Source organism: Balaenoptera acutorostrata, chromosome 8 (assembly GCF_949987535.1).
Source record: "Balaenoptera acutorostrata chromosome 8, mBalAcu1.1, whole genome shotgun sequence".
In the NCBI taxonomy this organism is placed as follows: domain Eukaryota; kingdom Metazoa; phylum Chordata; class Mammalia; order Artiodactyla; family Balaenopteridae; genus Balaenoptera; species Balaenoptera acutorostrata.
The window spans coordinates 102,917,221-102,934,340 of NC_080071.1; the positions used below are offsets into that span (position 1 = coordinate 102,917,221).

At 34.8% G+C, this 17,120-nt stretch overlaps 1 protein-coding gene across 1 annotated transcript in view; it reads left to right on the top strand.

Moving 5' to 3' along the window:
• Nucleotides 1–17,120, top strand: part of MAP3K2 (mitogen-activated protein kinase kinase kinase 2) — a 96,573-nt gene that overhangs the window by 53,856 nt on the left and 25,597 nt on the right. Inside the window, exons 3-9 of the mRNA XM_057551073.1 lie at nucleotides 3,805–3,923; nucleotides 4,596–4,636; nucleotides 6,153–6,252; nucleotides 11,359–11,472; nucleotides 11,648–11,735; nucleotides 15,068–15,198; nucleotides 16,129–16,208. Coding sequence (XP_057407056.1) covers nucleotides 3,805–3,923; nucleotides 4,596–4,636; nucleotides 6,153–6,252; nucleotides 11,359–11,472; nucleotides 11,648–11,735; nucleotides 15,068–15,198; nucleotides 16,129–16,208 — 673 coding nt within the window. The remainder of the gene's footprint in view (nucleotides 1–3,804; nucleotides 3,924–4,595; nucleotides 4,637–6,152; nucleotides 6,253–11,358; nucleotides 11,473–11,647; nucleotides 11,736–15,067; nucleotides 15,199–16,128; nucleotides 16,209–17,120) is intronic.

A 17,120-nucleotide genomic window follows, 5' to 3' on the forward strand; every position in this document is an offset into this window, starting at 1 on the left:
CTATCTTAAATGGGGAAAAATGGACTGGGTAGTTGGAAGCTAAGGTTTTAAACTTAGACCAGTATCTTATAACGATATCTTAATGCTGACATGTATTTGCCAATGTTTGTCTTTGTCACACTTTTCCTACCACTTGCTTAACAAATGTATCAATATTAGTCACTCGGATTTCCCTGGTTGCTGCAGTGATTAAGAATCTGCCTGCTGGGGCTTCCCTGGTGGCGCAGTGGTTAAGAATCCACCTGCCAATGCAGGGGACACGGGTTCAAGCCCTGGGCCGGGAAGATACCACATGCCACAGAGCAACTAAGCCCATGAGCCACAACTACCGAAGCCCATGTGCTCTAGACCTGGTGCTCTGCAACAACAGAAGCCACCGCAATGAGAAGTCTGTACACCACAACGAAGAGTAGCCCCTGCTCGCTGCAACTAGAGAAAGCCTGTGTGCAGCAACAAAGACCCAACGCAGCCAAAAATAAATAAATTAATTAAAAAATATATATTAGTCACTCGTATATGTATATACATGGCATTTAGGCCAAGGAGCTTTAATTTGTCTGTGTTCTTTAGTGGAAGGGCTAGCACACTTTCAGTGTGTCTGCTCGTGGCCAAGTGTGTAAAACAAACCTCCACCTTCCTACTTTCTAAATTTCTCTTCTACTGTCTCTTTTATTTATTTATTTAAATTTTTTTATTTTTGGCTGCGTTGGGTTTTCACTGCTGCACGCAGGCTTTCTCTAGTTGCGGCGAGTGGGGGCTGCTCTTCGTTGTGGTGCGCAGGCTTCTCATTGCGGTGGCTTCTCTTGTTGTGGAGCACGGGCTCTAGGCGCATGGGCTCAGTAGTTGTGACTCGCTGGCTCTAGAGTGCAGGCTCAGTAGTTGCGGCACACGGGCTTAGTTGCTCCGCGGCATGTGGGATCTTTCTGGACCAGGGCTCGAACCCGTGTCCCCTGCATTGGCAGGCGGATTCTTAACCACTGTGCCACCAGGGAAGCCCTACTTTCTCCTTTTTTAACCATGAGTGCAGTGCCATCATGTGGTCCAAATTCTCCACTTTTGTCACCTTCACCTCCAATTCCAAATTGGATATCCTTTCACTGAATTCATACCAACTTTTCATTTTTGTTGCTCTGACTTGCAGTCTGAACTTTATATTAAATTGATTTACACCATACTTCTCAAATGATACTTATAGTATGCAAAGAACAGTCATTGCTTAAAAACACGTACAAAGCTAGTCACAAGAAACTATGAATATTTAAAAGTGTGTCACAGATACTTGAATTTTTGATTTAAGATTTTCTCCTGTACTTTTAAAGTAAAATAAGAATATAAGATATCAAATTAAACATTTCTGACAAATTTTTTATTTGAAATTATTTCCCAAGTATTTTCCGGTTTTCTGCTCAACTCACTGTCCTTTTAACGTGTGTCAGAAATACACTGCTTCTCCTGTGTGACTGTTGGTCAGGCTCTGGTATCCTTCAAGCATCCTCTCTGCCATCCTCTCAACTCATGATCCTATGTTGTTTATAACCTGTCTAATTTTCCTAGTACCTGTAACCACCATAGAGATTCTTAATAGAGTAAAACAGTCTAGGAGTAGTGAGAACAGTGCTTGTAGTGTATGTTCACCACTTTGCTTGATCCTTTGGGGATTTGTTAGCTTACATCTTATCAAAAGTAAGTTACCTACTGGGTACTTATTTACCATTTGATTCTCCTTCATTCCAGAAAAAGAAGGAATTAATTAAGTAACCCTTCAGTTGTATGTCATCTCCCTAAGAAGTTACTTTTATTCAAATGGCTCTCTTTACTTCTTTACATGTACTATAGAAAACGGTATTCATTTTTTTAAACAAGGAAGTTAGTATATGTAAATGTGATAAGAGATTTAAGCCAAAGCCTTCCCAGGCATTTATTTATTTTGGTGTTATAATATTAAACATGTAATGTTAAACATTAAATATTGTGAAAATGCCTAAATTCCAGTGTTTAATGAAGAAAATAATTAAAACATAGATATGTTTAAGAGTTTTCCTTTCCCCAGTATAGAATTAAGGGTCTTACTTTTCTTAAGGTTACATCAGATAATTTTATTCCAGTTCAGATCATTTTCAGCTTATTCTTTTCCTAAGGGAGGATTTATTTTTATCAATAAATGACATAATCTGGCTTGGACCCATATACAGTACACATGTTGTGATTACATTATACCCATCTGGCTCAGTTCCTGTTTGGCTAAGCTAATAATTATATAGAAATTTTATTTTACAAAGAATACTTTGTGAAGGATTAAAATTTTCTCCAGACCTGGAATTTATTAACAAAACCTTTGTAGCCATTATTTTAATTTTAATATGCAAGTTTTTTCACTGTAGAACAGAATATATTGAGTGTTATAAAAAATTAACACGTTAGAGAAGTCAGCTAATTGTGTGTTTGAAAGACTGATGAAGCCATTGACTTGCCACATTCTTTTTTCTTTTTAAATTTTATTTATTTATTTATTTATTTTTGGCTGTGTTGGGTCTTCGTTTCTGTGCAAGGGCTTTCTCTAGTTGCGGCAAGCGGGGGCCACTCTTCATCGCGGTGCGCGGGCCTCTCACTATCACAGCCTCTCTTGTTGCGGAGCACAGGCTCCAGACGCGCAGGCCCAGTAGTTGTGGCTCACGGGCTTAGTTGCTCCACGGCATGTGGGATCTTCCCAGACCAGGGCTCGAACCCGTGTCCCCTGCATTGGCAGGCGGATTCTCAACCACTGCGCCACCAGGGAAGCCCCATTGCCACATTCTTTTTAATGATCTCCCTTTACAGGGTAAAGCATGTTTTAATTACTACTGCTCTGGAACATAAATTATTCTTCACCAAAATGGTTACATTTTAAAATGTAAGCTGTAAAGTCCCTCAGTTCCTTTATTTACTAATTGTTGATTATCATTAGTAGAGTTGATTTACTAGTGAAAATCAATTAAATTGTCTCTGAAGTTTTCCAGAGATCATATAATTGACATTACTAGGAGGCTTATGCTTATAGTCTTAGAAAGAAATCTTTGATGTGTTTGGAAGAGATTAAAAGTTCATGGTTCATGATCCTTTCATTCAGTTTTATGGATTCATTACTTTTTTCTTGCATTGATACCTTTTAAGTTGTTAGTGGCTGAGACCATTAGTTTGTCTGTTAAATGTAGTCTTGTTGAACGTTATGGTGAAGAAGTTAAAAAAAAAACACTTCCAAGTATCAGTAGGTCTTCATCCACCTATAAAGCGTTTCTTTGTTTCTGCCTTGAAGTATCGATGAAAGAGAAAAACTCTAAAAGGAATTCCATACTTTGAACATAAATGTTAAATAATGATGGTATTTATAGAAAGTTGTTTATTTTTTCCCCACTTGTTTTAATTAAGATTTTAGATGTCTTGTTGATGTTTTGTTTAGGAGTCATAGAAAAGAATTTGTCATAACAGGGCTGTTTTGACCCATATGCCAGGATGTTACATCATTAAAAGCATCAGAATGACTTTACTTGCCTTATAAATGTCTCGTGTGAACACCTGTGCAAGTATGATGCAAGTGCTTGAGTCTAGTGCAGTTTTAATGTTACTTGTCTTCAGTTTTTAAATAACTAAATTTTTATTTCACCAAAATAGCAGGAATGTAGGCATTGAAAATGTTCTAGATGCATTTTTTTGCATTAAATTAATGTATTTTAGCATTAAATTTTACTATAAATTTTGTATTGATGTCTATGATAAATACATATTGAAATTACAATTCTGTGTATATGTTATTTTAAAAATACCTAGATGATCAGCAAGCTTTGAACTCAATCATGCAAGATTTGGCTGTTCTTCATAAGGCCAGTCGACCAGCATTATCCTTACAGGAAACCAGAAAAGCAAAATCCTTATCACCAAAAAAGCAGGTATTTGTCTCAATAATATTTTAATAAATATATATTGTTATTCTATGAATTACTTTCTTTGAATATCCTAATCGTATAGAGGGTTTGTTTAAAGTGATTAGCTTTTACACTTTCGAATCAAGTATTTTGTTGTTTGTCATACATTTTTCCATAGGGTGTCTGTTTTGTTTTGTTTTGTTAAATGGTAGTTTCATTTAATGTGGTAACTTTTCTCTAGAGTTGATGTTTCATCCAATTCTTAAGGCACGTAACACAAGCAAGTGGTTTTTATTTAAAATAGTCTATTATTCTGTATATTTACCGATGAAGATCATTTTGATTCTTTTTTTAATTAATTTTTATTGGAGTATAATATAAAATTTGTTTGGGATGTCTAACATAAAAAGTGGAAATATAGTATTCTATATTGCCCTCTAACAGAATTAGCAAATGTCGCAGAACCATGATGCCATCACTAATAGACCTTGGTGCTCTTTCCTGTTGAGCCCAGATTCAGCAACCTAATTCTCAGCTCAGCTCTTTGGTAGACACTATCAATTGATTGGAGTTGACACTGAAAATGAAACCTTCTTCCCCCTCTGCTCTATTTTAAATGAGTGACTAAGAAAAAAGTGGTTTAGAAATTCTGGAAATTTTATCTGATCTCTGAAATGATTTATTATTTCATTACAGAATGATGTCCGAGTCAAATTTGAACACAGAGGAGAAAAAAGGTAAGGAAGGAAACATTATATGTTGGTTTATTGATATAATCAAATGCATGTCCTAGTTAAGACCATTAGAGGTTGTTTTTAGAATTTTAATGAAGGTTCATGGCTTACAAATTGAGAATGGAATAGTCCTTGGTAACTGTAATGTGTACTTGGACTTAAGATAGAACCTGTCAAAATTCAGGCTAAACATCAGAAATGATTAATGTTTTTACTTTGCAGTACTAGGAAATAAATAAGGTCATTGCATAATGCAGTTTTAAATATTACCATTTTTTAAACTTTTTACTCAGTGGAAATTAAATATATTTCTCCTTATTATAATTGTATCATCCCTTCAGGTACCATATAGAATTTAGGTGCATGGACTTAAATTCACAATTTTGATTATTCTCAAGAGACTTTAATCATATGACCTGTATTTAATTAATAACATTGAGGAAAGTGAGTTGGAATGGTGACTACAAATTACTTAGCGGAGGTGGAAGCCTAGCCTTCAGCTGGGTATCTGTATCTCAGTGGAATGGTGGAAGTCGTAGTAGTGGTGGTTGACAACAGAATTGCTAAACAAGACCTAATAGGAGTTAGAGAAGATGGGATTTTATTTCTATTATTAGTGTCTCATTAAATTAATTTAATGAAAGATCTAACCATTTTAAGGAATTTTAAAAGGCTCATAAATCATACAACCTGAAGATGTAAAAATGTTTTACACGGAGATGTTTAAAAAAAGGAGGTGGGGGACATACCAGATATACCATACATGTATTGTCCAATCTACTTTTTTCCTATTTACAATTCTTTATGGATATTTTCTCAATTTTTTTTTTATTCATTGAGCACTATTTATTGAGTACTTACTGTATGCTAGGCTATGAAGGGAATAAAGTAAGTGAAATAGACATGATCCCTCCTGTTACAAAACCTACGGTCTAGTAGAATAGCCTCCAAGCTTAGGTGCATGGTCCCCAGGAGCAACACAAGTCAATCCTTTGTGAAATACGAAGAAAATTCTAGAATTTAAAAATTTTAACCCTTTAAAGATATTTATCTGGGGGAGATATGCTTACATGATATATATATGTGCTCAGAAATGTTGAGTTGATAAGGGTACAGGAATCAAAATTTGGATCCCTGGAGAACAGCTTTATTCTTTTTAACAGTTTCGATGCATTTCATCGTATGGATGTCACATAGTTAAGTTTAATCACTTTCCTCAATGAACATTTTACATTGCTCTTTTATGTTCATATAACACTTGCAGCACAAATTATAAAGTGCAGAACATTTAGAGAATTTCCTTTTTATAATTTTTATTAAGATAGAACAAACTTCAGAGTTCTTGAACTTTGTATTGAAATATTGGTGCACTTGATCAAAAATGTGCCATTGTAGTGTTTAAGTGAATGTTTACATTTTAACTTAATTTTGTATTTCTCTATCCAAGCGATAACTGTTGCAAGTAAGTTGTTTAACTATGCCTAAGAAAATAAAATATATAAAAATTCTGTCTATATAGAATCCTTCAGTTTCCCAGACCAGTTAAACTGGAAGATCTGAGGTCTAAAGCTAAAATTGCCTTTGGACAGTCTATGGACCTACATTATACCAATAATGAGGTAAACATGTACAGTTTAACTTTCAATAGTTCTTATTTTGGAAAACAGTGTGTTTATTTAAGAGATTGTTTTAGGATGGTTGTGCTTTTATTTGGGGCTTGATAAGGATATGGTATTTTAGAGAAGAATAAGATAACAGAAGTAAAGTTTAACTTATTAAAATGAGTTTTTTCATTGTGGAAGATATTGAAAGGTGCTACTGTACAAATAATTGAGAATCTATTAAAGGAGGAAATATATGTATTACTTAGAGGTTTGCTGCTTATTTGTGTTTTATTTTTACTCTTTGTTCTTTATTGATGAACTCTCTAAGGAATTCTAAGGAACCCAGTTATATATGTATACTTGTCTACAGAGTCAACAGAGCTTTGGTAGTTGGACAGTTTAGTTAAAGCTTAAAGGATTACTTTCATGTTTGTAAGGACGTGATTAGATCATCATGTTTATGTTTGGGAGTCAGTACGTGTAATCTTAAGGGCTCACTATGACATTCAGGAGCTCTGTGTTCTGGGGAATCCCTTTTGAACCTTCTGTAAAATTTGGATTGCAAATCTCTGAGATTTCTTTCAAGTCCTGTGATCTCAGATCAATATCTTGAGATTTAAAAAATTTTAGGGACAATTTAGTTAATTGGTTAATTTGGTTTTTTTCCCTGTCGAAAAATACTGTTGAATTTGCCAGGCATGATGGCTATGATTTATGAATTACAGCCCCTCATGGAGTTTATAGACTTGTGGTAGAAGCAGACAGTTAATAATTGAATTGTTTAAATATGTGAAGTTCTTTGAAGGAAATGCATAAAGTGTTATGATAAAGGATAAAGGCAAGGGCAGTAGGTGTCCTATTTAGGTGGTACTAAGGAAGAGCTGAATGAGGTGGTACTATTTAGTTGTTGAGATTTGAAGTATGAAAAGCCAACCCTGCAAAGAGTTTGAGGGGAACAACATTCCTGACAGAGAGAGCAGCTCGAGAGCAGAGCATACAGAGATCCTAAGATGGAAAAGACTTGTGTGTCAGGAATAGAAAAAGTGTCAGCGGGAATGGAGTGACAGTGGAAAGTTCAGTAAAAATTAATTTGAGAAAATATGAAAGTACTTTGCAAATATTAAAGCATTGTGCTAATAAAAATATTTGAAATATTAGATTTTCAAATGAATTATTGTTATTTTAAAGCAAAAGAACATGCTAATGTAGCTTGTCTAAAGAAACCACTTATAGCTGAAAGTGGAAAATATTTTGATAAAGTAAAAATCCATATCCAAATAATATTTCTGAACAAAGTGATGAGTATTATACTGTGGTAATACCTTAAAATGTTATTTTTCAAATACTTTTTTGGGTTTTCAGTTAGCCTTGAACACCTCTTGTTGCCTGGCCCTATCTTGATATTGATTTCTGTTTGTGCTGGCCTGATTTCCATCTGCCAGCCCCTGAGACTCTGAGGGCTTTTCAGAGGTATGGCTATAGGGTGTAAGCTGAAGTATATATGGTGGTGGTGGGGAATTGGGATTGGCGATATGAGGCTCAAGGATGTGGTGGGAGGTGGGGATGGATGGGCCCCACTTACCAACTGTGGTAAGTGCTGGATAGTATACCCTTTATGGGGCTCCTTCTCTTCCCTGTCTTCCCCATTCCCCTATCAGTGTTTCCTAGTATCTTTTATAAACATACTTGAATCTTTATCTCATGGTATGATTCTAAGGAACCCAGTTATATCTTTGTTTTGGTTTTGTTTGGTCTAAAATTGTATCATGGAAAACTTTCAAATGCCAAGATACATTGACTACAATATTGTCTTAATCTGTGAACTTAGTAGTTCTATCAAGAAAAATGAAGTTAGTTTGACATGATTTGTTCCTATTGTACCTGTCTGAGCTCCTAAAATTACTGTTTATTTTCTGAGTTCTCCCAATTTGTTTATAGGCATACCTTGGAGATACTGCAGGTTCAGTTCCAGACCACTACAATAAAGTGACTATTGTAATACAACTAGTCACATGAATTGTTTGGTTTCCCAGTGCATATAAAAGTTATGCTTACATTATAATATAGTCTCTTAAATGTGCAATAGCATTATGTCTAAAAAAAAAATCTTACTTAAAAATACTTTTATTGCTAAAAAATTCTAACCATCATCTTAGCCTTCAGCAAACTGTAATCTTTTTGTAATAGTAACATCAAAGATCACTGATCATAGATCACCATAACAATTGTAATAATAATGACAGAGTTTGAAATATTTGGAAGAATTACCAAAATGTGACACAGAGACATAAGGGGAGTAAATGCTGTTGGAGAAATGGTGCCCAGTAGACTTGCGGCAGGGGTGCCACAGACCTTCAATTTGTAAAAAACACGGCATCTGTGAAGTGCAGTAAAGTGAAGCACACTAAAACAAGGGGTGCCTGCAGATAATTTTTTCTAGGGTTTTCTTGAGCATTGACATCAAGCTAATTGATCTGTAGTTTTAGGAACCCTCTCCCATTGTCTAAAAATTGGAAAATGTCTCCATTTCAGTTTCTTTTTCTCATGCTTTCTAAAGGATTTCTGAGAGTGGTTTTGCCATTAACGCTGGGTGGCCTCTTGGCAGAAATGTGGTGGAGGAGGCATTGGGGTAACATTACATTGTTTAAAATTGTCTTGCAACTCTGAGTTTCTGTGAGATTCTGTGAGTTAACCACGTCCTGATTCACATCATGACAAGCCCAGGGCATGTCCTTGGACATTGGGGGCACTAGGGAAAGACTTAACAAGGGTTATTAGTTTCGTGGACTTGTAGACAAGCTAAAAACTCATTTAGATTTAGACTGCTTGTTTTTCCAGTTCTATAAATTTTTTTTTTCTCGTGTAATATAAAATCCTCTGTTCTAAAAGACCATAACTTCTGGTTTGCCAGAATGGAAACAAGCAAATTGAAGCTGGGATTGGTTGGATCTGTGAGTTAGGCTACTCTTTATCTAGTAAAGTGTCGGGTGTGTGTGTATTGTCACAGGAGATAAATGGGGGTGTGCAGGCAAAAGTAAGTGGGTTTTCTAAGACCTTTCCCATTTTAGATGGGTAGAGGAGGACAAGGCTTTTTATAGACAGTTTTCATGTTTCACTATGTAAAGTTAGGAAGATAATTAACTTATTTCAAATTTAGGTTCTATTTAACGGGGTTTTGGACTTAATTTTTAGTTTCCTTTCCAGAAATGATTTTTATTAACATACAACTGGATTTATCAGTAATAAGCCAGAGGCAAATAGATTTTATGAAGGAGGCCAAAATGAATTCACCAAGCAGGGAAATATTGGGTGACTTATTGAGTATAATTTAGGTAGGGTGGGACTTGTTCGTGACTCTTAGTCTTTGTTTTAAAATTTGTAATGAGTGATCTCAGCACATATGAGGGATTACATCAGTGATATATAGACAGTAGTCCAGGCTGCCACTGCAGGTACTCCAGAATGGCCAGATTTCACTTTCCTAAGCTAAAGAAGAGCGGAATCATTTATGTTCATACTTTGTTGCTGTGATTTAAATTAGTGCTTTTTTCCTTCCAAAGCAGCAGTATCTTGGAGAAGTAAACAATCCAATTATAAATAATGTGTAGTTAAAGTAAACATTCAGGTTTCCCCCTAAATGAAAAGTTGGCAAAACAATCCTCTTCATTGCTTTAAAATGTTTTCTAGTGCTTAAAATATAATTTAAAAACTGTTAAAGATGGGAACAAGGTGTACCAATATGGTTCATGATTGATAGGAAAATGAAAGGAATTTAAGTAGATCAGACTTGTGCTATGATACCAAACAGTTAATATTCTTTTTTTTATTAGAAAAAAATTATCACAGGGAAAAAAAGGCCTGATAGTAGCTAAATTGTGACAGTATAAAACTAGCTATATGAACAGAAATTGGGAATATAATTTCAAGTACAGAGTAAGTAAATGTAAGCAGATTGTATGATGTAATTCACATTAGTTCTGCTTTGTATTTGTGTCTGGCAGCCTTTCTTAAAACAAGGAATAGTTTTCATAAAGAAATCTACAGAGAATGAATGCACACCATGTCAGCTAGTGGGTTTGGGTGCAGATGAAGCTTTTACCCTATGATATTTATTAAACAATATTTACCAAGTATTTGGTTTTTGATGTGCTCTGTGTTCATTGCTGGCTTAGGGGGAGTCCGTACCTGCAAGATATTTGTACTGTAGAGGACCCTTAACTAACTAGGCCTTTACGTTTGATTGGCTTAGTATATTGTGTTAGTTAGTGCCGGCTCACAAGTATGGAATATGTTCACTTGTTTTTATTCTGTCCTTTCAGTGAAACGGAATGTACTTTGAAGATTATTGACAAAGTCATCTTAAGCTACTAAGTTTACGTTTTTAAAAAAAGAAGTATTTTGTTAAGTAGTATGAATCATGCTTTTTCCTCACAGGCTGTTCAGGTGCTTTTGTCCCTTATAACATCTGATCCATGAGAGGACTAATGAAAGCAGATTTCAACATTCAGGCGTTACTGTAGGATGGCTCACCCATTTAGCTTACTTGTTTTAGACTGTAGTGGTCAAGTCAGAGATACGAGCGCCAGGTAGGCTGTAGATTGCAGGTACATGACTGGAGGCACCCCTCCATGGCATCCGTCACTGATGCTCATTGTATTTTGTATGTTGGTAAGCATACCGGGTGAGGACGAGAATCTGTGGTTGCTATAAAAAAAGTAAACCTTTCATCAATGCAGATAAAAGATAGTACAGTTATTTTACATAGTTTTTGTGTATGTTCCTTAATGCTGTTTTGAGGTGAAGATATTATAACTTAAGTTTAATAATATTATGGAAATATCCTAGAAAATTGATCTTTAATCTTTAAATGTGTTTTCTAGAAGAATTTAATGTTCAGTAAAGCAAAAAAAATTTATTAATCCATACTCATTTTATGATTTTAGCGATGGTAGGACGGGAAGAGCAAAACAATCTAGATACATGTATTCGTTCAGAATTTCATTATACTGACAAATCAGAGAGCAAGGTATTTTGAGGTTTATAATTGCATAGTAACGGAGATGCTCCCGGGAGGACTTGACCTGGTGAGATGGCTACATAATTATGTTCCCTTTCGTTTAGCTGGTGATTCCATTAACCACCCAAGATGACTTGGACAAAGCGGTGGAACTGCTGGATCGTAGTGTTCATATGAAGAGCCTCAAAATACTACTTGTAATAAACGGAAGTACACAGGTATGAATTGGGATTTTTTTCTTTTTTCAGTGAGGATTATAGGATTTATGCTTGTAAAAGTCAATATATGAAACATAGTTACATAGAATGCCTGGGTTACATTTGGTAGGGGAAAGGATTCTGATTAAAGCCCTAAAGGGGAAGAATAGCATGAATCTTCTTTTTTTCTTCGTAGGCTACTAATTTAGAGCCATTGCCATCACTAGAAGATTTGGATAACACAGTATTTGGAGCAGAGAGGAAAAAAAGACTTTCTGTAGTAGGTAAGAAAGCTAGTGTCGAAATCATGAAATGGGTGATTTCTTGGTTTCATCTCCATCCTTTAAGGTAGGGCAACACCTAAACATAATCCTGATAAATAGCAGCCTATCTCTGTACTCTTCGTAATTTAGTTCAGTTAACTATGTTCTGGTATCTGATGTCCCTTGAAAAGTTAATGTCAAGTATTACACGATTAGCAGTCTCCAGTTTAAATATTTCCTTTCTTTATATACCCAGGGTATTTTGATGTTTAACAAGTTAAAAGAAAACCTCAAAAGCGTTTTAATTGTACAAATAAGCTGAAGGGAAAAAAATTAAATGAAGTAATTCTAACATATTAAAATTAATGGATGGACTAAGTTCATAAACCTTTCTCTAAGTTTTAGTTATTGCCAAGAATGCTACCAAAATAAAGATTGCTAAGAATTTCCAGATTATGTTTTATAATTACTTTGTTAGTCATTAAAAATACACTTATATTTAAGTTTATGGTAAAAAGAAAAATGGATCCTGTGTGCCTTTTTTTTCTTTTTTTTAAAGGAGGCCTATTAGAGAGGCATAGGCTGGGCAGAGGTGCTCTGAACTCCCCAGTTCTGTGTATCTTCTTCAATTTGTATAAAACATTGATAATCTACATTTTTATATGATAAAAACATTTCATTGCTCGAAAAACACTTACAAATCTTTTTAACAGGGCAGTGAATATGGGTATTAAAGGTAGCATGAAAACATATGTGAGGGATGGATTTAAAGGGGGAAGTAGGAGACATAAAACAGATGAATAGGGAGGAAGCAGGAAGGGAATCTAAGACTGGTGATAGAAGAGGATTGTTAGTAATGAAAGAAAAGATTAAATTAGCATGTGAACCAACCAAAAAATCTGTTATTCATCTTCTGTTTTGTTACCCAAAAGCTTTTTTTAGACTACTTCCTTCTAAGTGTCTGTCTTTTGTCTTACTTTGGGTTTGAGAAGTGTTGGAAGTATGAGCAGCAGAGATAATATACAAGTAAAATAAAAATTGCTTGTCTTCATTTGGATGTATTTGATATAATTTAAATTTTTGATGAAAGAACATTAGGGGTACCTGAATTCAAATGCCAGCTCTATAATTAACCTGAGACCACTAACATTGTCCTCATCTTTAAATCATGGGATTGTTGTAGCAGTCAATTGAGAGAACACTTTTTTTTCTTTTTAATAAATTTATTTATTTATTTATTTATTTTTGGCTGCGTTGGGTCTTCATTGCTGCGCATGGGCTTTCTCTAGTTGCCGTGAGCAGGGGCTACTCTTCCTTGTGGTGCCTGGGCTTCTCATCGTGGTGGCTTCTCTTGTTGCAGAGCACGGGCTCTAGGTGCACGGGCTTCAGTAGTTGTGGCGCAAGGGCTCAGTAGTTGTGGGTCACAGGCTCTAGAGCGTAGGCTCAGTAGTTGTGGTGCACGGGCTTAGCTGCTCCGTGGCATGTGGGATCTTCCCAGACCCGGGCTCGAACCTGTGTCCCCTGCATTGGCAGGCAGATTCTTAACCACTGCAACACCAGGGAAGTCCCTGAGAGAACACTTTTAAACTACATTTTGCTTTTCAAACTAGAAAGCATGACTATTATTAATCATACATTTATTTCTTTATCCTTTTTCTTATCATTATAGCACCTATCATTTTAAAGTAAAAAATTGCTAATTCATCTTAGTTGCATTAGACAGAACAAGCTAAATACATTAGTTAAATTGACATTTTAAATTCATTTTGATTTAAAACTGTACTGACTGTCTCACTCTTATTCTACTAATAAATATTCTTGTTTGACTTCAGTGCCAGCATAAGAAGAAACTGGAAATTGTAAAGTATAAAATTTACTAGTCTTTTCTTGGCACCTCTTTAAACTTGAAATGGCTTTGATAGATATGACCATTATCTTTTTTCCTTATTTATTGATCATTATCTCCTTCAATTATTTTTACAAAAGATAGAGGAAGAACTTCCTTTGGGATGGGAGTATATGCTGGTGTGGAGGTTTTGACCAAGAGTGCATTGGCATACCTATTAATAACAAAGGTTCAAAAAAATGGGTTATCAATTAAGAAGATGAAGAAATTTTCTAAGCTTTTTTTCTTCCCTATCTGCTTCGAATAATGAGTATATTTATCTTCGTTTATAAATAGGGTCATATGGAAGAAATAAAAATATTAGGGACATTGTGATCATAGTTGTTACAAATCCCAAATCAACCACTGGCTCAATAGTTCCTAATAATTTTGGAGTCCCGTGTAGAAAAATTATCTTTTTCATGCATATCTCTTGATAATCATTTTGTTCTCTTTCTCCCTATCTCTTCAGTAACAAATGCCGACACGTATTGACAGTGACCCCTTAACATGAGGCAAAAGCCTTTTTTGCTTTAAATCTGACCAGAACTCAAATGCTCACATGATTTCATCATATCTTTTTTATAGTTTAATTTCAAAAAATAAGGAGGAAAGCTCAGAAACTGTGTTAATAAACATAGCATAATTAGATGAACTATATTAGATTCTCTAATTTTCTAAACTATGAAGAAATTTAAATTCCAGGAATATGGCTTGCCGCCAAAAACCTAATTTTAAGTACCCAAGAATAAAATCCAGGATTCCAAATTGGAAACATTCTAATGTTGACTAAATGACTAAGAAGTAACCTCACTTTAGGTTTCTAAAGATTAAAGAGTGACAATGGAAAGAACATCATGTAGACAGATGTGCACAGCATATGTTCATTATGAATAATTTTGCCGTCACAACACCCTTGCAAAGGAGAGATTTAGTCCCATGTTTACAGATGAGGAAACAGGTTCATGGCGATTGGATAACTTTCCCAACGATGCAGAGCTGGTAAATAACTGGAACTGAGATTTAAATTGAGGTTGGACTGTAAAGCCCATATTCTTTCCACTACATCATGATGCCTTCCATAAATTACATTAAAGGGTAACATATACCAGGGTACAATTGACCTTTGAAAGTGCAGAAGCAGTGGCATTTGTCTAAAAATCTTTATTGTATTATCAATACAATACTCATAATGCAGTTGCCAGCAGTCAGAAGAACATACCACCTAAAAAATGTTAAGTGAATATTACAATAAGGTTAATAATTACAGTAGGTGGGAGTTTAGAAAGGAATAAAAACATTTGAAGTTTTACAGACATGAGTGCTCTGATAAGCTTTAATAAAAACTAGATTTCAGTTGCTAAAAGCATTCGTATTATAGTCCAGAAATTTTGAGTGTATATTTAATTGAAACAAGAATTGGTTCCCTGCTGGAATTTATAAAATCGTATAATTTTTCTCCTTTGAGGTCCCACTAGTAGAGATAGAAGCTCCCCTCCCCCTGGATACATTCCAGATGAATTACACCAGGTTGCCCGGAATGGGTCATTTACCAGTATCAACAGTGAAGGAGAGTTCATTCCAGAGAGCATGGACCAAGTAAGCACAATTTGGATGTGGTTTTTAATTTCATTTAAAGGGATGTTGTCAGGGAATAGTGTGGTTTGGCAGGTATATGGAGGAGGGGGTATTTGTTTTACCTCTTCTCCAATCCCATAGCTTCCTTTATAAGCGAACAAAGTAGTAGAACTATAGGAAAACCCCACTAATTTACACGTGTCTGTGTGCATTCACGTATAAAGAAGGTGGAATGAGGCAGATTCTCTTACGTTGCTCATCCATAAGTGAATGAATGCATTTGTTTATAATCCTGAGATTAACATTCGGATTTTTTAAAATTAACATTTGAAAGACACAGTAAAACTATAAATATTTAACTTTGTGAAGCTGAGGTTTGTCTACTTTCTAAAACATTTTTAAAAGTTTTTTAAAGTTTTGTGGTATTGAAGTATTTTCATGGATTTGCTATTGTTTTCTTAACATTACATTGGCTGCTTATGTTATTGCAGGAGTTTACATTTTCTAATCATGTAGCAGTCATGGTGTCATTTGTTTCCATTTGGGTGGCCCCTTTGTTCAGTTTTCAGTAAATAAAATTATGTGAAGTATTTTAGCTTTTAATTATTTAGATAATAATCCAGAGAGAAAGAGAGAAAATTCCTATTTTTCTGTTAGTAAAATTTGAAGTTGTAGCCTACCTACAAGGACAACTACTTTTAAAACATTTAAAAATGAATAACTCTGGGAATGACTGCTGTTGGATATGGAGTTTCTTTTTTGGGTACTGAAAGTGTTCTGAGATTATGGTGAGGGTTATACATTCTCAGTATTAACCACTGAACTGCACTGTATGCTTTAAATGGGTGAATTTTATGATACATGAATTATATCTCAATAAAGCTGTTTTTAAAAAACAGTAACTTCTGGTTATATCATGCAGACTCAAGGTGGACCCATTTATTTTTCTAGATGCTGGACCCATTATCTTTAAGCAGCCCTGAAAATTCTGGCTCAGGGAGTTGTCCATCACTTGATAGCCCTCTGGATGGGTAATGTTGATTGTAGTTTTTGTTTTTTAATATATATGGGTAAACATGCATATATATAACGTGTCGAAGTATCAACTCTTTTGTGCTACATTCAGAGGAATGTAGTTGATACTCATCTATACTTAACGGCAAATTGATTTTTTCAGTTTGGACAAATTTCTTAACTTCATGGGCTCGGTATCTTTTTTAGTTAAAATGATATCTGATTATAATATTTTGAGTTTCCTGCTTGCTAAATTGTGTTTGAAACTAAAGGCAAACTTAGAATTTATGTACGTTTACTTTTAAACATGTGTTGGTGAAACTGCTGTCAAATTTTTCATAATAGGTTTTGTTTTGGAGATTCTTGAGTTGTTGCACCTGTTCAGGATTATGTTCATTCTGGCACCAAATTATAAATAACATATATTCTTGATAATTATGTCCCAGTATTTTGGTCAATTAAAGTTTAAGTACTTTTGTGAGACAACTGTTCAGGAATATAAGCTGGGGCAAGTTGCATCTGTGAATTTTTGGTTACAAGTGCTCCCTCTCTCTTGGTCTCAATCGGACAGTGTTCACCTGTAGCATGCAAAGTCAGTATCTTTATTAAGATCATGACCTATTTAATCTCATCTGGAATTGCTTTATGAAAGCAAATTTGGAAAATATAACTAATATTGTATGGAACTTTACATTTAATTTTTTGTTACCCATATACATGAAACCTTTGTCTGTGCCCATGTCTGTCTCAAGATAGATATTTAAAACATTTAAGGAATTCAGGGAAATTGTGTTGTGAAAGCTATATATTGAGTACTTAATACTTGAAAGACACTGTCCTGAGGTAAATAAGTATAAAATTGATGAGTTAGACATTATTATCTCCTTGTTATAAATGCGGAAATAGTCTCAGAAAGGTGATTTGCCAAG